Here is a 22,202-nt window from a genome sequence, read left to right as displayed (position 1 = left end):
ACAGCCTTTCCTTCCACAAATGGATGCATTCAATAGAAAATCCTGTGAAAGTTCTTTCAGCAAAACCAAACGATGCAAAAAAAAAAAAAAACTTGGAATCAGTTCATTAAAATTTTGTTCTTCATAAAAATGTTCAATGTTCAATAAAAATGCATCGTAGTGGTGATTAATAAAAAGATCTTGTTAGAAATTGCAAACGGAAATGCTGGATGTAAAAATGGTGGAATAGAAAAAAATGTTGTGTTTATTAGTTATTTTCCTATCTGGCTTTTTCACTATGAATAACAACAAAAACTCCAGACCCTTCAGTGAAATCAGTCTTGTTCAATGCATCACTAAGATCTTTAGGAATATGTAAGGGAAACACACAATCTCAAACAACAGTTGTTGGATTGACATGTTTCTTAAATCTGGTAAAGACTTCCTGCTGTTTGTTTTTTCTTCGAATTGTTTCCTATTGGATTCATGCTGTCAAGGTATTACTGGGAAACAGTTGTGCATTCATAATCAGCAAAATTATGAAAATATGGAGGAGAAAAAAAAATCTTCTTTAATCATTGCTGCAATCAAAAACTAATTTCTACTTCTAGCTTAACAAACCTAAGCCAGAAAGCATCACAGTCATTGTGGTTACAGTCAGTCCTAGACAAATAACAGGGGGACAATCACGATTTCTAGTTGTGCAGAATAAGCCAAAAATTTACTTTTAGTGTTCAAAATTTCCTTTTCTTTTCTGGTGAAAAATGAAAACTGTATCAGCGAAAAGTTGAACTGAAATCATGATTCTCTCCTAAAAATGAAAGATTCGATCTTGTTGTCCCCCTGAGGAGGGCATCTACGGCTGCAGGAGTCAACCCACCCCTGCTGCTGTGACTTTATGCCTCAGAAACCCAGCTAAACTCAACAGATGCTGCACAAAGCATCAGCTGCTTCGGAATTACAGGCTGCCACAGAAAATGTAGATCGAAGCTGTAGCTGAACAAATGACCATGCGGTGCTACAGTCACTTCTTTCTCCAGTTTACTCTGAGAATAAAGGTTTCAATGTGCTCCAGTCACCTGTAAAAGTGAGATTTATTTTAATGTGCTTCAGCTCTGTAGTCTGTAGAAGTTAATGTCTTACCTTTATAATTTGGCAGAACTTTTACTTGCCTGAATTCCCACAGACCCTGAAAACATGAGAAAATGACTTCACATTGTTAGACTGATTAAAAAATTCAATCTCAGGTGATGTGTAGACGTAGACAATAGTTTAAAAAAATAAATAACTATAAAAAAAGGAGGGGCGGTTTGACTTTTTCCAAATGGAAAAGTGGAAATGATGTGTTGTCTACTTTACATACAGGTCAGTAAGAAAGTAGACAATTCATTAAAACGAAAAAAAAACCACATCAACCAATAGTTTGCTTTGCATAAAATATGTAGTTCAGAAAGCAGATTGAGCTGCTAAAAAACAGAATACATTTAGCCCATGTAATATTTGGGCTTTAAGAATTACTGTTATTATTTAAATTGTTTGAAATTAGCACAAAAAAAGTTGATCAATAGATAAAAAGAAAAGAGAATATATGAACACAAAGTTAACACATAGGAACACAGATTTTTTTAAAGCTTGTGTCAAAAAAAGCTTAACAGATTGTTATGAAGGTTAAAAATATACTAAGAGGTTGTGTTAGAGACAAATGTCAATGCAAAAGAAAAAAAAATGCTGAATAAAAATGTTGGGCTTCCGTCTACTAACAATGAAGCTGGAAGGAATTTGTCATCTGAGCAGACGCTGAGAAAATGTCAGCTGCATACTTTTAGTTTAAAAAGCTGATCTCAGCCCTGACCTCTCCCTTACCCATCCTCCAGAAAACACTTAAAGTGGCTGAAGCAAAATAAAATTTGATCTTGTTCTTGAGCTTTTAGATTTACTTGTGTATCTCTTCCTTGGAGACATACATGCAGTATTCCCTCATGTGCAACTATGCACATGAGGGGGTGAAGGTGGGAAAACCAAACAAGGCCTAGCAATCACCAGTTTACATGTGACAGCGATAAGTCGCCATTTAAAGACCCACTCTGATCATCCTTTGATCTTTTTTTAAAGTAATGGCCTTTTAATTACAACTAGCCTAAATCAAAACACGTGTGCTGTTTTCTAGAATATAGTGTCAACCTAATGCCTCGTACTAGATGTTTTCTCAACTCCGGCAGATAGATGCTCTAAATTTTATTTTGGCTAATCAACTTTTTTCCAGAACCAGACAAAAGCGGAAGAGTTTGAGCGGGGAGCGAGGGCTTTATCCCAATCTTTGAACATTTGAAACAGAATTCATATTAAAACAAGATACGAGCCTCAATCATTGAGTGATGCCTTGTGGTCCTCATCTAGCTTCTGCTCTCTTACCTAGCTGTCGATTCTCATCCTCCGTTTGTGTGACTATTTTTCTTCTGCCTTCACATCTAAATAAAAAATGCAAAAATGACTGATTTCAGTGGCATTATGTCAGGAACTGGTGGTGGAGGACCCAAAATGCAGGAGAGCAGTTGTTGACAGAAAGTAAAAGAATTCATAAACAAACCGAAACATGACAGAACCATGGGATCAACAAAAAGTTAGCAGAGCACAAAAAAGCAGATGACCTGACACTGAGGCACTGAAAAACATATTTACACTGAGGGCAATTAACTAAATAAAGACCAGCTGTGGATGAACATGAATCTGGTGTGACAGACAGGGCAACTCAGAACATGATCAAAACAGCATAAAATAAAATAAAAATGCAGCAACAGAACCCTCACACTTAAGCTGTGAAAAAAAAAAAAATCACTGAAAGTGCTTCACTGTATTTATTCTCACAAATTAGTTCTTTTTCAAACTGAGTTTTTTGTCTGCTTCTGATTCACATCAATTTGAAAAAAGAAATATTTTAAAATGCAGCTTTAAGCTTATTTTCTTAATATATGTCCTCCATCATCAAAGAAAAGCCACAAGAACAAGTTAAAACACTTTTTTTTGTCAGAGTGGGTTTTTATAAACATAAACCTTGTGATTTATTTTCAAGGAACATTTTTCAGTTTGTATGAGCCAGGTGATATTGGTTTGGAATGTCTAAGCAAAACCGACGTGAGTTCATGGCTAGATTAGATGAGAAAATATAGGATCACGGTTGGCGTTTCAGCCCCAGCACCCTTTTATGATATAAAACAGAAACAAAATTGCAGTGAAAAAGGCTTTAAATCAGTTTGCGTTCAGTTCTATGCAGTATATAAATATACCTGAACCTAGAGGTGATTGGTTTAACTGAGCTTCAGGGTCCTGGCCTGGAAAAGTCCAGGTTTATCTCTGTGAAGGGCACAGAGCATGAGCGCAGGAGCCCATGGTAAATTAATCTCTATGAGCAAACAGTCTGCGGATTATCTCTGTATGCTCAAGTTAACACCTCTCTCAAATGTCAACTTTAACCAACTTTAACCAATTTGTTGCTTTTATGATTAGCTCCCAGTAAAAAGCTCTACTTTTCCCCTTTAAACCAAAACAAAAATGTTATCTCGCGTTTAGAGAGAATTGTTTTTTTTTTTTGCTTCTGTTAATTTGATGTCTAGTGTTTATTGCTTTAGTTCAAGTAATAAAAAATATATTTCAAACATGATAACTGCAAACATATTATAAGTGCAGTTGCCTATGTTTAATGGGACCATGCAGACATAATTGCACACGAGTACCGGAAAATACATCATTTTATCATTTTTATCATCTTTTTCATTCATGTTATGATTTCATTAGACCAAGTCAAATTGTATAAACAGGCAAACAAAGGGTTTTGGCATCACTGTCTAAAACATGGACATGCAGAAAACTCTGATTCTGACACCAAAGCTGTGTTTTCCACACAACATTTATTTTTCCCTGCGGCTCCAAAAATCGTAGCTGTCCTGAAGTGCGTCTGTTTATCTGTCAGCTCTGACAAGATAATGAATGCTGCTTTGTCTACTCCCTTATCTTCTGTGTAAAAATCTGCATTATATTTGAAAACATTTTGAAAGAAAGGGCATGAAAATGATCTTGTAAAAAGTTGTCTAGACTGTTAAGGACACACTGAATGCTTTTAATAAAATCTTAGTCTTTTAGTTTTTTTTTGTAGTTTAATAATACAAACAAAATCAAGAGCATAAAACAAAACAAAACACTTAAACTACTTAACAAACAAGAGGGTATTACAACATCCAACAAACATGGCGTGTATTTATACATAGCTTTATTAAAAGACAAGAAAGGACAAAAGGAGTCAGATCTTAGCCAGGGTTCCATTTTTCCTATATGTACACAGGCATAAACATTTATTTGTAAAAAGTTTTTCGTTGGGTTCTTCCTGAAACAACCTTAAGCTTAAAATTTTAAATATTCCTTCACTCCTCTCCATCTCTGATTACAGACATCTACTGTGGAGGGAGGCGGTCAGCTTTTCCATTACATAAACTTGTTTTAGTTTATTTTTCAATTCATTTATTGTTGGTCATTTGATTGTTTTCTGTTCATAGTAATATTTTTAGAATTACTATTAATACAAGAACATTTCTTTATTCTTTTTTAAAAATGTCATTAGGTTTTACACATATAGCAGTATATTTGAAAGAATTTCCTTTTGAAGTATTTGTTTTTCAATTTCTTCTTTAAGTTTGATCCACTAATCTTAATTAATAGGGTAATCTCAAAATATGTGTTTGGTCCCCTATATATTATATGATGATCATTGTAACATCTATTACAGTTTTGCTATTTTTCTTTTTAATATTTTCAAAAATATTTTGGGGAATTTCTTTCTCACAAGTTTTGAATTTCATTTTATTTTTTGTATTTTTTTTTTTGACCATGCTTTTGATTTAAAACATTACCCCATGCAACACATAATGTTTTTCACTATCCATGCTCAGTGTGTTTTCTGAGGTAATCAAGTTCACTTTACTCTTAGATCTGCTATTGCCTTTAGAAGATAAATGTCCTTGTTGATTTTTCCTGTTTGAGACCTACTATATTCTGCCTCTCCAGGACTACAATGATGAGATCAGACAGGAACAGTTGAGAGAGTTATCCCTGTTGAACGGCTCAGATGAGTCGAGCAGAGGCAGAACCGCACTCGGGAGGAGCTCGCGACCAACAAGCACAGCTTCCACAAGGTGAGGAGCTGCTTAAAGCTGAGTGAAAACACGCCGCTCCATCAAGGCTTCTGGAAAAACCCTAAGAATAACAACCAATTTAAGATTTTGGCTGATCTTGCCCTTAAATATTATTTAAAGTATCCTTGTTATAAGATAATTGATGGTGTTTTTATCAATTGAAAATGTCTGCAAGTCAACAAAATTGTAAAATCCTCAGTGACATTGGCGAGTTAGTTGGTTTTGCTCTTCACTATGACATATAAGGTTATTCAAAGGAGCTTTTCTTTTCAGTAAGTTAGAATTATTTTTTTATTTTATTTATTTATTTATTTTTGCATTTCCCGTCTTGCTGCTCAAGGGAATTTGAGAATCCAGGCAAGACCAGGAAAATCAGAAGAAGAAAAAATTGACTTAGACACGCATACAGCTGCTTGTGTGAAATTGGAGCAAACTGTCCATAATCTACCTGAGCGAAAGTAGTCCCTCAGGAGGGGGAATTGTGGTTTGACAGCCTGGCCTAATTCAGAGACCATGAGTGGATGAGCTAAATCCAGCAGTAACATGGGATGTTCCCAGTTTAAAGTCTTCATCAACACTAGATGTTCTCCCTGTGCTGAAGCAATAAACACCATAAAATTATGAACCTAAAGTGAAAAATGTTTATATTTATGGAACAAACATAAAATAAGATCTGGAAAATAAATTAGAAAAAAGCTTGGAAAGCAGATCACAACGGCTGCATGACTACGTCTGCTGTTTTAAAAATGTTTTTAACCTAAATTCATTACAGTTCCTGTTACTCTGCATTGACACCAGTTCATGTGTTGATTATATAATCTAAACTATGGGTTATAGACTTACTATCATGCTTACATAATGCACATTGAACATTTTGCAGCCTTCCTGCATGGGGCTTTTGCATAAAGATAAAAGCTAAAGCCAGCTCCAACAAGCAGTGAAATGCAATTATCTAAAATGTAAAAAATGCTAATTTAATGAAATTTTTGAAGATGTAAAAAAATCCATTTTAAATGTTTTTTTCTGTGATTCTGTATGATTAACATTTCTACTTAGGTGTAAATTTGACTTTTCAAAAAATATCAGTCAGAAAGTTTTGGATTAGCTGCTGTTTTGTCTCTTCTTCGTATCGCCAGGGGCCCCAGAGGTACAGGAAGAAGCGCTGCTGCTCCTCGGGGGACAGCAACACCAACACACAGCAAACTTCCCACGACGGCTTTGAAAAGGGAAGCACAAGCTGCAAGAGCCAGAGGGACAGGAGGGAATGCAGGATACAGGCCGCCGCTGTTAGCAGTCACACATGAATCATATGACGACTATGTAAGTTTAATCCTCTTTGCATGCACAGAAGTCTGTCTGGTACTAATTTTACTTGAAGTGTTTGGAGACTTGGTTTAATCCTCTTTGATGTACAGTGGATGAGGCTCGCTGGATGTAAAGGGCAAGGCCGCGCTGGGATTTTAGGGCCATGGAGAAATGATGTTTTATAATGACTCCAAATCAACTTCATTTATAGCAGCCACATTTTCTAACTTCTCTCAGTGGGGTACATTTTCCATGTGAGCGCACAGAATAGAGTTCATTTTCAATAAAAATCTAAAGCGACAGAACAGAAAATTAAACGGATTTTTTTTTTTACCACAGCAATTCACTAAACAGTAGTGATTAAACTGTGTAGTGACACCTTTATGGCTAGCATATTTACCTAAGCATTTATCAATATGATAAAAGATGTTCCACATTTGTGCCGCTATTAATGATGAAGATTTTTTTGGTGCTTCACTTTTTAGAAAAAGACTTCAGAAAAGGTCCAATTTAATGCATTTTTGCATTATAACAACACTTTGCTCACAAATCTTTGAGCTGAAACTACTTTAATAGCATTTTAATATATATTATTTTAGAATTCTAATAAAAAAAGAAGAAAAATAGCTAAATTTCTATCTTGGAACATTGTGTTATTTTTGAACGATGTCTGAAATCAAACTAACGAGCAGGTTGGAGTTAGACTGGACCTGTTGAATACATGAATAGTTTAACAGAGAGTGGGAGCTTGGTGAGGCTCAAACAGTAAACAGTGTTTTCTCATTTATTTACCTCATTTTCTGTAGAAAAAAAGAAATAACAAAAGATGTGTCTCAGCTAATTGCCTGTTTTTTTCTAAGAGCTTATTAAATGGCAGAAAAGCTGCTTTTCAATTATTGTGACTGAAACAGCTCAGAAAAGGTTATTTCTTACATTGCAGGTACGCATGTTCTGATAAAACTTGACAGCGATTCAGATAAATGACAGCCAAAAAGTATTTCAGTTTGGGTTATTTAGACAAGGCCAGGTCACAACTAAAAGCTAAGAACACTTCTTAGAAAAGGCAAATTAAATTAAAAGTTTTCAAATGGATGACAGTAAAATAAATGTAATTACAACACAGTTTTATTTTAGTTTATTACAATCTACTCTAGATTGCTTGATTCTGTTTCAGTTTAGTTGCTAATTCCAAGAGCAAAGTTAGCTAAATAAATTAAGAAATTAAACGTATTTTTTGTGATTAACCCTGCACAAAGAGATGGTAATGAACTCAAGAAAAGTTTTAACTGATGCAGGAACAAATGGAAATGCAGGAGACAAGAAACAAAAGGAAAAATTCAAAGTCTTTGAAGATAGAGAGGGTGTCTGCAAGTGGGAGCTCCTTCACAGTAGAAAGAAGAGCTGGCTCTGTATCTATCTTTTCAAACATTCAGCAGCCCTGAGATGGATGTTAAAAAGCTGCTTTGGTCAAATGCAGAACTGAAAAGTCTTTAGTGAAAGAAGATCTTTTAAATTTGTACCCAAACTTTAATGTACTAAATCAGTGACAGAAGTAAGAAGTAAACTTTTTTAAGATCTTGAGCTGTTTTGCTCAGTTGAAAGCACGTGGTAAAGTGATTTTATTGTGTGAGTTAGTTTTGTTGGTTAGTTCAGTTGTTTGTTTTCCTAAATTAAAAAAAATTGTTTTGGAATCCTTTTTTATAACTTTAAGCCTTTTTATTTTGAGATGCGTTTTTCCTGCTTAGTGTGTTGAGATTTGTTTCCTGTGAATGCTCACACCTACATTCTGCATCTGGTTTTCACCCCTGCTGCTCAGGTGAGCAGGCTGCAAACCTTTTTTGTGCAGCTCTGGAATATTTTTCATGCTCCATAACTCTCTTTGGGAGTCTTCATCACCTGTTTGTTTGTTTGTTTGTTTTTTGTTTTTTTGAGCAGGTCAGGATGTGTTTTGTCCTTCGTCTTTTTTATTTATTATTTTTTTACAAATTGAATATCTGCCTGCTTTTTTACTCTGAGGTGACTGAAGTTGCAAAGTTTTTGTTCATTCTCTGGAGATACATTAATCATTAGTGCTCCCTTTGCATCTTTTGAAACAGGGCAGCTTGACTTTTGTTGCACTCTCTGAAAAGGACACTGTAAACATGATATAAAAAGTCAATAGATCATTTTGGAGTAGAAAATTCCACACTGAAACAGAAAGTGAAGACATTCTGGAAGCCTTACGCACCATCTGTTCATCCTAAACCAAGGTCAGAATGCAGATGGACTTGAAACTGCTTTACTATGCCGCTCTGTTTTTCCTCAGTCTTTAAAAAAAAAAGGACAGATTTGTTGTCTAATTTAGTTTAGTTAATTAAGTTGCTGTTATCTCCTCACTTACATTAGATTGTGATAAACAGCTTTATTTTGAAATTGATTTCTTTCATCAAGGACAATTCCAGATAGACAGATAGGACCCCTGGACTCTAGATGCAGGGGTGTCAACCAGAGCAGAAGGCTAGATGAAGGCTGAAGATAATGTAGGCAATTGAAAGAGGGGGTGAGAGCAGCACAGCGCTGAAAAAAAGAAAAACGAAATCCAATGAATTTGAAGAGCAGAAGCTAAAAACAGAGTGAACTAGAAGGCTGGACTAATCGGTTTTACAAAAAGGGCACAGTGACATTGAAATTTTAGATATGATGACAGCACGGTGAGATAAAAAAAACTATGTTATGAACTAACATTTAAGTCTCAGGTGGTTTAAAAATACATTATTTACAAATGTTTTTAAAATATTTAGTATATGGTTTCAAATGTTACATTTCTGCAGGGAATGTCACATTCTTTACTAAGAAGTTTGTTTGGTGCCATGATATGAAGACTCAAAGATCTCTGATGTTTTTGAAACATCCTCTAGGCTTCTTGTCATGTTTTATTCAAAGTCCAAGCTGAAAGTACTGTACGCTCGACTTTAGATCTCAGAAATTTCCCAAGGTCAGTTTGAATAAACTACACAAGGTTAGCTCCAAGTTTACTTCAAATGAACAAAGGCAACACTTTTATTTATCTATTTCCTCAGAGCTTTCCTGCTCAGAAAAAAAAGTCATGTGGGCAAGCAGCTGAAGATTGGGCTGTCTGCAGCGGGAAACACACAAGCGCGGTTTCATTTCCAATCCAAATTGAGTTCTGATGTAGAGCCTGTGTGTTTCCTAAGAACCAAAACTGCCAGGTATTTCTTCTTTTTGTAATTGGAGTTTGGGGAAGAGGCTTGAAGCACAGAGGTTAGAGGATTATAGAAAGGTGACTCTTGTTTCACACTCTCGGTCTCTTTGTCCTTTTTTTTTAAATTACTTTGTGACATTTTTAAACCCAAAATTCAATTTAGTGTTCAGACCTTTTACCCAAAAGCTGTTGTTTTTGGAGCATCAAGACATATTTTCAGCAGCAGTTGTAGTTGCAACTAGGGAATCAACATTTCTCTTCTTTCACAAGTCGGTTCAAACTTGGATGTTTGGGTCACGGTTTTGTTTTGGCTCGATATTATATTTTTGGACTAAATTTAATGAAGCATATTTAAGGTATAATGACCTAACAGCCAATATAATTAAGTTGTGTATGTTACATACATCTACACTCACACACATCTATTTCAAGACGGAACTTAGGGCTGGAATCAGATACAGAGTTTAAAGCTTACAATCTCAAGAAAAGGCTTGTGCTGTGGCAAAGGATAAGACCAAACACACTGGTATGGGACAAAGGGAGTCTCAGACTATTTAAAACATAATAGAGGGAATCACGGTCAGGGAGGATTAGACAATCACACCTGTAGTAAAACACACCAGGGCAGGAAGTAACAAGGCCTGAAACAAGAGGAGAGTTAGTATTACAAAATAAAACAGGAAGTGCAACACGTAACAACAGAAGTGACAGATATTGACCAAAAGTGCACAACTAAGGACAAAACATAAGACTGACGAGACATGACAATATTACCATGCACACCTATATAAACATGTATGTATATAAACATATACATGTACCTTGTTTTCAATCTAAATGTTAATATCTTTCGATACACATTCACATCGTTTTTAGACAATTTTTTTGTGTGTATGGAACAAAACAACAACAAAAAATGACATATTAAGGTATATAACAAACCTTGGTGATGACAGTATTGTTAAAAAATGCACAAAGGTAGACACAAAGACGTTAGTATTAATCATAAAACCAAAATAATATAATGCCATATCTTCATCACTTTGTCATTTTAATGTCACTGTACATCTTTAAATAATGTAACATGCATTATTAAAGATTAAGGTTAGTTATTTTTGCCGTGCAAAAGTACACCTTTAGTCGTGTGTTCATTCATACGGTTTATTCTTGTTTAATGACCTACTTTGAGTCTGCCCCACATGTACTTCCTTCTTGCACCAAATATGTGAAAAAAGGTTCAAAACAAAAAAGACTTCAGTCATATAAGTACATCAGCTGCGTGTAAAGTTTTTATTTTTTTGGTCACATATTTTTTTAAACGTGAATAAGAAGAGTCAAGGAAGATTACTTTTAAACTCAACTGATAAAAGTAATTTTTGCAATCTGTTAGAAATATAAAAATTGATTTATCAATTTGATTTTATCCATTGATTTATCCACTAAAGTAATAAAAAGGAATTAGAGCATGATAAAGGTAAAATCAGCCTGTTTTTAATAATTATTAAATATCTGTTCAAGAGAAAAAGTGCTGCACTAAAGTGGAAAACACATAAGGGTGATGATCAACATCTAATAAAAACTACAGAAAAGCTTACCGGTACAAACATGAAGAAAAAAACAAAAAACTACAATAATCTGAAGTAATTCTGTACATTTCTAACCTTCCAAATGGTTCATAAAGTATAGTGGACGGAACAACTACTATGTCCTCTTTAAAAGCCCTTTCAGTACACTTTGAGATTCTATTTATCCCATAATCCTTAGGAAGCAGTATTTTACTGTGTTTTTCACCACAAATTAAGATAAAGTAATTTAACAATTTCTGGGAGTTTCTTGCTTTCCTTAGATAACTCAAAAATGTAAACATTTTTAAAAATGTCATCACAAATCCTTGCCTGTTTTCTAAACCCGTTTTGGTTTTGTTTTAGCTTCCATGAGTTAGAAAGAACAAAAAAGGAGGGAAACTGTAAAGTTCTGGCATCAGCAAATGTAAATATTTTCATGTACTTTTATCATCTCCATATAGTTATGAGCTGTCACAGCCCAGCTAGACACTTGCCATGGAAAGAGACAAGAAATTCTGCTGAGGATTGTGGTTCATCTGAAAGAAATGCCCACATTGCGTTACCCTTCAGACTATGTGGAGTTCACTTCTCTTTTAAAGAGGCATCCACGAATTTTCACATGTTTTGCAAAGGTTTCTCAGCACCATGTGAGCACTAAATAACACCAAATAGAAGAGGAAACAGAGATAATAATACAATAATGAAGAACCAGAATGTCAGCCATAAACAAAACTGTCACATCAGCTACTGTTATATCACTGCAGTTTTCCATTCAGGTTATTATTGTTTCTCCATCTTCTACAATAGATGATTTTACACAGGCAAGCCCAGTTGTATGGAATTGTCATACAAATGTATTTGCGTTTATTTTTCCGTTTGTGTTCCCTGAGTGAATGACAGTCCAAGGTGTCCATCATGTTTCTGCTTTTGCATTTGCAGGTCTTAATGTGATGCGTCCCTCTGGAGAATACCATGATAAATTGGCTCTGTCATGTCACTGTATTAATTTTAGTGTAGTGAAGTGTAGGGTAAAACTGATACTATGACAGTAACCATTTTTGTGTCTCCCTCTGAAGTGAAGTGGGTTACAATGCTTATTCGGGGAGAGGGTTTGAATAATTTAACATCATGGAAATAGCTATACATTTATATTTTCTGCTTTAGGTTCAGCTGGCTGGGATTATCAGGTTTCTCTGAAACATTTGGGATTTTTCTTTTTATTCAGGGATGTTTTTTCTTATCAGAGCTTCAATTTTGAATAAATATGTGAAGATTTTACCAATGACCTTGATTACAGAAAAGCAAATGGAAAAAATAGAAGTTTGGATGCTGAGAAGTGCTACTGACATGTTTTGAGTCTGCATACAGAATCAGAATCTAAGTTGAGGCACGATGATTATTCATCACATGTTAAATTATCCCCGAAAAATTTATAATTTGCCTTTGATGCTTGTTACAGAAATTAACATTGTAAAGAAAAAAAACAATCAGGGCACTCTGTATTGCACTCTGTCAAAATCGCTCAATTTTATGTAATTACGGATAACAAATATTCATGCTGGTTTAGTTTTTCACTCTTGTTTATGAACAGGCAGCCTTTGAATGAATTTTACATTGAAATCATAAAATGAAAGAGCTCAACTATCATCCAGTAAAGTAAATGTGTTTGGGATTTCAGCAACCAACCACTGTATTGTCTGAAAAATTGAATTTTTAATTTAGTTAAATTTTACAAGAAAAGAAAATGTTAATATAGCATGATGTGTTTTTTCACATTAGTGTGGCCAGCTTTTCATTGCACCCTAAAATGTAGATTGCTTTTTGTAGGCAGGTTACTACAGTGGTTGAATACCTGTAAATGTTTTTATCGTTTGTAAATTATTCTTATGAGACCACTTGAATTTTTTTTCCCCTTAAAGATATTTGGATGTTGGAAGTAAGTGGCTGATTTGATGTCAGGTTTGAATGCAGGACAATGAACTGGCAAATATTAAATCCATACACAAAGATTGGTTGGTTGGTTGGTTGGTTGGTTGGCTGGCTGGCTGGCTGGCTGGCTGGCTGGCTGGATGGATGGATGGATGGATGGATGGATGGATGGATGGATGGATGGATGGATTGGGTTTGGTTTATTTCAAACATTATTTGTAGACAATACAATGTGAAAAAATCATATAGATTTATGAAGCTCCTTACAGAAATGATGAAATGCAAAGATAAAACACAAAATAAATAAACAAAGACACACTTAAGTCACATTTGATTCATTAAATACAGTAATTATAAACTAAGGTCAAGTAGAGTTTGATTTATTCCAAGAAAAGAAGTAGGAAGAAGCAAATTTATATTCTTCTTTCTCTTTCGGCTTTTCCCATCAGGGGTCGCCACAGCGAATCATCCTTTTCCACCTCACTCTATCATGAACATCTTCTACCCTAACATTAGCCAACTTCATGTCCTCTGTCAAGACATCCATGTATCTCCTCTTTGGCCGTCCTCTTGCCCTCCTGCCAGGCAGCTCCATCTCCAACATCCTTCTACCAATATATCCACTATCCCTCCTCTGAACATGTCCAAACCATCTCAGTCTGGCTTCTCTGACTTTGTCGCTAACACAGGCAACATGAGCCGTCCCTCTGATGTACTCGTTCCTTATCCTGTCTAACCTGGTCACTCCTAAGGAGAACCTCAACATCTTCATCTCCGCTACCTCCATCTCAGCCTCTTGTCTCTGTCTCACTGCTACCGTCTCTAACCCATAGAGCAGAGCTGGTCTCACCACTGTCTTGTACACCTTTCCTTTGAGTCTTGCTGACACTCTTCTGTCACACAACACTCCTGACACTTTCCTCCACCCGCTCCAACCTGCCTGCACTCGCCTCTTCACCTCTTTTCCACACTCCCCATCACACTGAACTGTTGACCCCAAGTACTTAAACTCCTGCACCTTCTTCACCTCAGCCCCCTGTAACCTAACGCTTCTACCTTGATCCCTCTCGTTCAGACACATGTATTCTGTCTTACTACGACTGACCTTCATGCCTCTTCTTTCCAGAGCAAACCTCCACCTCTCTAGCTGTTCCTCCACCTGCTCTCTACTCTCACTGCAGATTACAATGTCATCCGCAAACATCATTGTCCAGGGAGATTCCTGTCTTACCTCGTCTGTCAGCCTGTCCATCAGCATAGCAAACAAAAAAGGACTCAAAGCTGATCCTTGGTGTAGTCCCACCTCCACCTTGAACTCCTCTGTCTGACCTACAGCACATCTCACCACCGTCATACTTCTCTCATACATGTCCTGAACTACTCTGACATACTTCTCTGCCACTCCAGACGACCTCATACAGTACCACAGCTCCTCCCTCGGCACCCTGTCATACGCCTTCTCTAAATCTACGAACACACAATGCAGCTCCTTCTGACCTTCTCTGTACTTTTCCATCAACATTCTCAAAGCAAAAATGGCATCAGTGGTGCTCTTACGGGGCATGAAACCATACTGCTGCTCACAAATCTCCACCTCTTTCCTAAGCCTGGCTTCCACTACTCTTTCCCACAGCTTCATTGTGTGGCTCATCAACTTTATTCCTCTATAGTTGCTGCAGTTCTGCGTGTCACCCTTGTTCTTAAAGATCGGAACCAGAACGCTTCTCCTCCATTCCTCAGGCATCTTCTCACTCTCTAGAATCCTATTGAAAAAACTCGTTAGAAATTCCACTGCTGTCTCTCCTAAGCACTTCCATACCTCCACAGGTACGTCATCAGGACCAACGGCCTTTCCGCTCTTCATCCTTTTCAGAGCCTTCCTAACCTCATCCTTTCCAATCTCTGCTACTTCCTGCTCCACAACAACCACTTCTTCCTCCCTTCTTTCCCTGTCATTTTCCACGTTCATCAGCTCCTCAAAATACTCCTTCCATCTTTTCTGTACACTCTCCTGGGTTGTTAGCACCTTTCCATCTCTGTCCTTAATCACCCTTATCTGTTGCACGTCCTTCCCATCTCTGTCTCTCTGTCTGGCTAGCCTGTACAAGTCCTTTTCTCCTTCCTTTGTGTCTAACCTGTCATATAGCTCATCGTAAGCTTTCTGTTTGGCCTTTGCCACCTCTCTCTTCACTCTACGCTGCGCTTCCTTATACTCCTGTCTACCTTCCTCAGTCCTTTCTACATCCCACTTCCTTTTAGCCAACCTCTTCCTCTGGACGCATTCCTGTACTTCCTCATTCCACCACCAAGTCTCTTTACCGTCTTTCCTCTTTCCAGATGACACACCTAGCACTTTCCTACCTGTTTCCCTGATAATCTCTGCTGTAGTTTCCCAGTCATCTGGAAGCTCATCCTGACCACCCAGGACCTGTCTCAACTTCTGCCTAAATTCCTCACAAGTTTCTTCATTCTGTAGCTTCCACCACTTGGTCTTCTTTTCTGTTTTCCCTCTCTTCTTCTTCCTGACCTCCAGAGTCATCTTACACACCACCATGCGGTGCTGTTTGGCTACACTCTCTCCTACCACCACTTTGCAGTCATTAACCTCTCTCAAATGACCTCGTCTACATAGGATGTAGTCCACCTGAGTACTCCTACCTCCACTTCTGTATGTCACTCTATGTTCCTCTCTCTTCTGGAAGTAAGTGTTGACTACAGCCATTTCCATCCTCTTCGCAAAGTCCACCACCATCTGTCCCTCCAGATTCCTTTCCTTCACACCAAACCTGCCCATCACCTCCTCATCACCTCTGTTGCCCTCACCAACATGCCCATTAAAGTCTGCTCCAATAACAACTCTCTCTCCTCTGGGGATACCCTCTATGACCTCATCCAACTCACTCCAGAATCTCTCCTTCACTTCTAACTCACAGCCAACCTGTGGCGCATACCCACTGACTACATTCACCATCACCCCTTCAATTTCTAACTTTAGGCTCATCATCCTGTCTGAGACTCTTTTCACCTCTAGAACACTGTTTACAAACTCCCCCTTCAGAATCACTCCTACCCCGTTTCTCTTCCTATCAACACCATGATAGAACAGTTTGTATCCTCCTCCAATACTACGTGCCTTGCTGCCCTTCCACCTTGTCTCCTGCACACACAGTACATCTACCTTCCTTCTCTCCATCATGTCTGCCAGCTCTCTGCCTTTCCCTGTCATTGTGCCAACGTTAAGAGTCCCTATTCTCAAACCTATGTTCCTGCCTTTTCCCTTCTCTCTCTGGCCACGGACCCTTCTGCCTCCCCTCTTTCTTCGACCAACAGTAGTCAAATTTCCACCGACACCCTGTAGGTTAACAGCATCGGTGGCGGTCGTTGTTAACCCGGGCCTCGACCGATCCGGTATGTCAAAAGTGTTGTGGATGATTCGCATGGTTATTTTGGCAATTTTTACGCCGGATGCCCTTCCTGACGCAACCCTCTCTATTTATCCGGGCTTGGGACCGGCACAGAGGCAACTGGCTTGCAACCCCTGTGGCTAGATTTAAAGAAGAAGAAAGAAGAAGCAAATTTATATTATCCCACCCTTACTGAGTTATTTTATTTAATACTTTTGTATAGTTTTCATAATCTGGTTCTGATCAGATAAAGTGCTTATTGATTGTTGATTATCATTAGAAAACCTTTTTTCATGATTTCAGTAAACAGTAACATGAATCACACATCATGTAACAGATATGTACTACTCATTGATTATAATAGGAATAAAATTTCATATTAATCCAGAAATCATCCCTACACATCAAGTTTTCAAGTAACAAAATTGAGTGCTTATTGATTATCCTCAGAAAGAATTCTTACATCTTTTCAGTAAACATTAATGATTTACACTAAGTAACCAACATGTAGTAATCATCGATTCACATATCCATGTATTTAAAATTATTCAAACACCAGTTTAACTCTTCTTATCATCATATCGTGAAATTAGAGTTTCTTTGTACATTTTATTTAAAGGATCTTAAGAGAAGGCTTCTCAAAGTTATAAAAGTACATGACATTACGTCAAATATGTAAATTCAGAATCTATTTTTTTAAACATGTGTTTTGCAAATACACAACATTTTTGCAGTAAATGGTAATCTGTGATTAAACCAGCCTCACACTGGCCCCTGGGCGTGTGGGAGGACTGTTCTCTGGTTAATCGAGGGCTTGTGCTCTGTGCTCCTTTGGCCTCCAGGTCTTTGGAGCTGGGGGCTCCTACTTCCCTCAATCTGCTTCTCCATGGAGGTGACTGGGAGGACCTAGCTGCCACTCGTACCCTGCCTTCTACTGGGGGCTTGGTGTGGGGGCACTCCCTGGCCTTTGTTTATTTTACTTTTCACATTCTGTCACATCATTATCCACATTAGAACACATACACTCACCTGAGGACAGATGCACCCTTTGCACAAACAAGATATCTGTGCATGTGCAGGAATAACATAAGCTGAAATCATGTTTGCTTGTGTACATATGCATTTGCGTGCGAGTTGATCTGTACGTCAGTACTCACGTGTTTGAAGGTATGCCTTTTTATATTTGAGTGTGCGTGGATGAGTGTGTGCCCAGCCTTTTTGGTAAACATCTACGTGTAAAAGTAATAATAAGGCCTCAAGCTACTTGTTGCCTCTTTTTGTTTGTAATCCTACCCCTTCTAACGTGATTTTTTTAAACCACCTTCCAACCATTTCATGTCCTCGTTTTCCTATCCTATACCCATGTCCCTTATCTTTATTATCCTATTCTTCCGCTGTCTTCTGCCCATGTAAAAAAACAAACAGAAAACTGAAGTTTGGTCTCAAATACAAAAGAAGTTTATACAAATATACACCTTGTGTGTCCAAAGCTGCATAGCCATCTGTTGTAAAAGTAACACCTCAAGGAAAGGAAAAAAGAAGAATATGTAATAAAGTATAGCTTCATGAATCTGACAGTAAAATTAGATTTAACTGTGGGGCAAAGAATCAAAAAGCACATTCCTTTGAAACAGGGAAAGCATCTCTGCATATGAACTATTATCTGGACCTTAATGGCATTCTCTATGCTTCCAGAAAATGAATAATTTTTGAATGGGATTTGTAACTGCTGTGACCATTTTATATTACAATGGCTTCAGATCTGAAGCTGAATAATTATTTGTTCTATTAATTATGGAAATTATTCACTCAGAACTCATCTGTTTAGTAAAACAAATATCTGACACCTTACCCCCACTCGTTTATTTAAAAGACAAAAACTGCTCAGGTGGAGTAAATAATGGAATCCGCGGTATCATCTGGGACCAGAATAGATGAATGCTAAGCACTGAAAGCTTTGCTTCAAAAATAAGATAAATTAAAATGCTTAATAATTTATGTAGTTTCTGTTTTTTTTGATTGAAATCAAAATGGATTTTTCCACACAAAACAAAAAAAAGAAATCCACTGAAATGCACTGATTGTAAGCAATTATTTTGAAATTTTTGATGTAAACACTGACTTTCAGAGCAGAATATGTGAACAGAACAAAATCTGGATGGCGAGTAAGGTGGAAAGAAGTGAACCGCAGGATTTTTTACTGAAACAAAGGGCCTGCAAATCTCATTTTCCTCCCCCATTCTGCTGTGAGGAGAGGCATTCAAAGGCGGCTCCCTATGAAGATCAGTCACTGTCAAAGGACATACAGGTTGTCAATTGATAATGAAGCACAGAGCTAAGGGGCCTTTGCTTGTCACTGTCCTAATTGCAGGCGCACAGCCTCTCCTCTGTTGTGTTAACATTTGATTTATGCCCTCTGTCTTGTTAAAGAGAACCAGTGTTAATTGTTTTTACAGATGAGTGTCAAACTGGAGGAATCAAGACTCATTAATTAGAGGCTGACCCATTTACATGTGGTAGCCTGTCGAAGCTGAGTGCATGATGATGCGTGATGGCGAGGTCAGCAGAAAGACGCAAAGCTACAGAAGATTTGTTATTCTTTGAACTTTCTCAGACTGAGCAATACATCTGATCTCAGCTGTGAAAGAACAGCCTGTCGAAAAGTTGGAACGCCCTTAAAAAAACGGATGGTAGTTCTTGCATTTTTGTGCTTGTCTGTGTGTTTCTTGAACATTCTTCCTCTGCACTCAAACTGACCTTGCTAGTTTGCAGTTTACACTGCCTCTTAAAATATACTTAGATGTTCAGTGCTTCATATTAACTCATTAGTCTCCCTCTGGAAACTTCAAGTCTTTAAGCACTGCCAATAGTAATCACCCACAGATGTTTTTTGTTTAAGATAATACATTTACGAGTATGAAAATCCATAGATTTATTCGCTCCATGTCAGACTCTGTGTCTTTATCCTGTGGATCATTTTTGTCACAACTCCAGTTGTCCTCAGGAAATTGTTATAACTTGTGTTTATACATCTGAAAATTCAATTTATTTTTAAACATAATGCTGCAAAAGCTAAGAGTCACATCAGGTTTTTAGACTCATCATTTCTGATGTCAGCCATAGGATAATTTAAAAAAAATGAAGCTTCAGCAGCCATTCTAACTCTTCAACACTGGAGTTTTAGCAGTCAACTGGTTGAACTTAATGAATGCCGGATTTGTACGTAGAGCCCGCAACCAGACAAAAAACTTGCGTAGCAATGCATAAACGGCTGACTTCTGAACGCGGAAGCTTGAAACAAGGGTTTATGTGCGTTTACATTGACTTTTTATTGGAAGTGGCCACTTCAATGTGAGTCGACACGGCCAAAATCTCTGGTTTTAAAGGACCTATACCTAGCAAAATCAATTTATTGAGCTTTTAACTGTGTTATGATGTTAAGTACTCATGAAAAGAAACCCAAAGCGGTATTTTGATCCGTACATGCATTTCTGAGTATTCCTTTAAAAACCTCCGCTCTCTGCATCAGCCCCCCCCCCAACACACAAAAACGAGCGGGTTCTCATAAGCTGACAAAGACCAGTGAGAACAGCTCCTTCCAGGAAGAGTCTGAACTTCTAGCCCCGCTGGAGTTTAGTGTGTAGGACAAGGTCAAGTGAGAGTGCACAAATTTAAACTCTAATCAAATTTTAAACAAGTAGATTTTGAGGAAAAAATAATTTGTAATAGAGAGAAAATAAACATCTAATACATTTGTGTAACTGTGCGGTGCATTGATTTATTTTTAGTGGAAGTTATTATTCTCAACATGAATGATGATAGAAAAATTAGTCAACTTGGACGCCAGCTTCCAGTGGTCACATGAGGAACTGCAACATTGAGCACTTCTTGGTTGATCTTCACATCTCATAATGAAATGTTGTTGATAAATACATAGAGATAAATTCTAACAACTTTGCTTTATACTCATATGTAACTTTATCAGTACTTCCCATTTTACTCAGTTTCATTTCATTTCAGAATGCTCTACTTCTTATAATCCATCTGAAATGAATCCATGGATTGCTTTACAGCTGTGGTCCAGTGTGGCCAATTTTTGATTGGGGTTGCTAGGAGAGTAATTACAAATAAACACATGTGTCTGAGTCTGCCGGGTAGGAAAAGTAATGGAAATCCCCTGAACTAGCTAATCCCTGACATAATCCCTGACTTACATTGATTCATTTTATGTCCTCAAAAATAGAGCCACATAGGCACAAAAATAGTTGGAATAAGCATTATAATACAGGAGATGAGGGCATGTAGACATGTCACAGTGTATGTGCTATACAATATTAAAATAACCCACCTGTTTAGAATCTATTTTGTTGCTACTTAGAGAAACAGTGTGTTGTTGAAACCTGGTTTTAATTGTTTCTCTCCTAAATGTTTATTTTTTCCATTTTTAAATGTAATTGGGAATTGGAGACTGGTGGGTCTCATTGAAGAGCTCCGTTTTGAATTACAAGCTTGGAAAGGATTAGAAGGGGATTAGATCATGATGAAAACGAAAGTGAGACTCATGAAATCCCACTAAATCTCTGTAAATGAGCAAGATGCAACAAATACCTGAGGAGAAAAACAGAGTTTTCTGTTCTGCACACACTTTGGCCTTGCTTCACTTTCAGGTTAGGCTGTTTGCAAGAACATTTTGTCTTCTGAGGCTCATCTCTTCTGTCATGAATAAAACATTTGACTGAATATGTGGCTTTGCTTTTGTACAGATCAGTTTATATGAAGGTGTGAGCTTGGTAAATAAAGTGATCTGGCACATTCAAAATGTTTGCTCTCTGACAGGATGATTACCTGTGACAAGAAAAAGTCTAAATGGCAATCTGAGCTTTCAGGTTTCTCATCTCATCTGGTTCATCATTCATGTTTTATTTATTCACATATCACCTTGTTATTAAATTGCAAAAAAAAAAAAATTCAGATGTGTGTTTCAGTCTGATTGTTCCACTATGTCTATAGCTAGGCTTCAAGAATAAAATGACCTTGTTACTGACATTAAAAAAAAACACTAAAAAGGAATTAATGTTCTACATACATTACAGACCAAAAGTTTGGACACACCTTACCATTCATTTGAAAAAGCAGGTGTGTCCAAACTTTTGGTCTGTATTGTATATCATAAAAAACCAGGATATTCCACAAAAAATATGTTGTCCCCATCATTTCTGTTAAATCGCCTTCGGGACTTGATGTTTGATTATGTCAAAACCTTTAGTTTGTGGGTGCTGGGAAGTGTTCAGAAAATTGTGAATTTTAAATCCATCGTATTCAATTTTTACCTCAAACTTTTATACAGATTGTGATTTGGTTTTGAATATTTATATATCAAATGTAGGAATCTTGAAGAAAAGTCAAAACTTTCCTATGTTAAAGACAATTGTTTACCACATGAGGCCAATTTTTTTTTGTATATTTGCACAAGATTGATTTCAGACTTGCTCGAGCCTTTGTTTGTGCTTGCTGGCAAGAAGAATCCCCTAAAGATTTCCCCTGACTTCTCAATGAAGGTCACGTTTGTGTAGATCTCGTATCAGTTTAAAGGTTGTCTATTCGAAGTTTGTTTAATCTCCTGAAGGTTTTTCAA

General features: G+C 37.1%; 1 protein-coding gene across 8 annotated transcripts in view; it reads left to right on the top strand.

Annotated features, from left to right (window-relative positions):
• The window catches only part of khdrbs2 (KH RNA binding domain containing, signal transduction associated 2), a 72,606-nt gene that overhangs the window by 31,863 nt on the left and 18,541 nt on the right, over positions 1-22,202 (top strand). For all 8 annotated transcript variants that reach the window (XM_023963438.1, XM_023963439.1, XM_023963436.1 and 5 more), the window contains exons 5-6: positions 5,035-5,162; positions 6,299-6,482. In XM_023963438.1, the coding sequence (XP_023819206.1) occupies positions 5,035-5,162; positions 6,299-6,482 (312 nt within the window). The remainder of the gene's footprint in view (positions 1-5,034; positions 5,163-6,298; positions 6,483-22,202) is intronic.

Source organism: Oryzias latipes, chromosome 15 (assembly GCF_002234675.1).
Source record: "Oryzias latipes chromosome 15, ASM223467v1".
In the NCBI taxonomy this organism is placed as follows: Eukaryota; Metazoa; Chordata; class Actinopteri; order Beloniformes; family Adrianichthyidae; genus Oryzias; species Oryzias latipes.
This window is presented reverse-complemented; position numbering and strand designations above follow the sequence as displayed.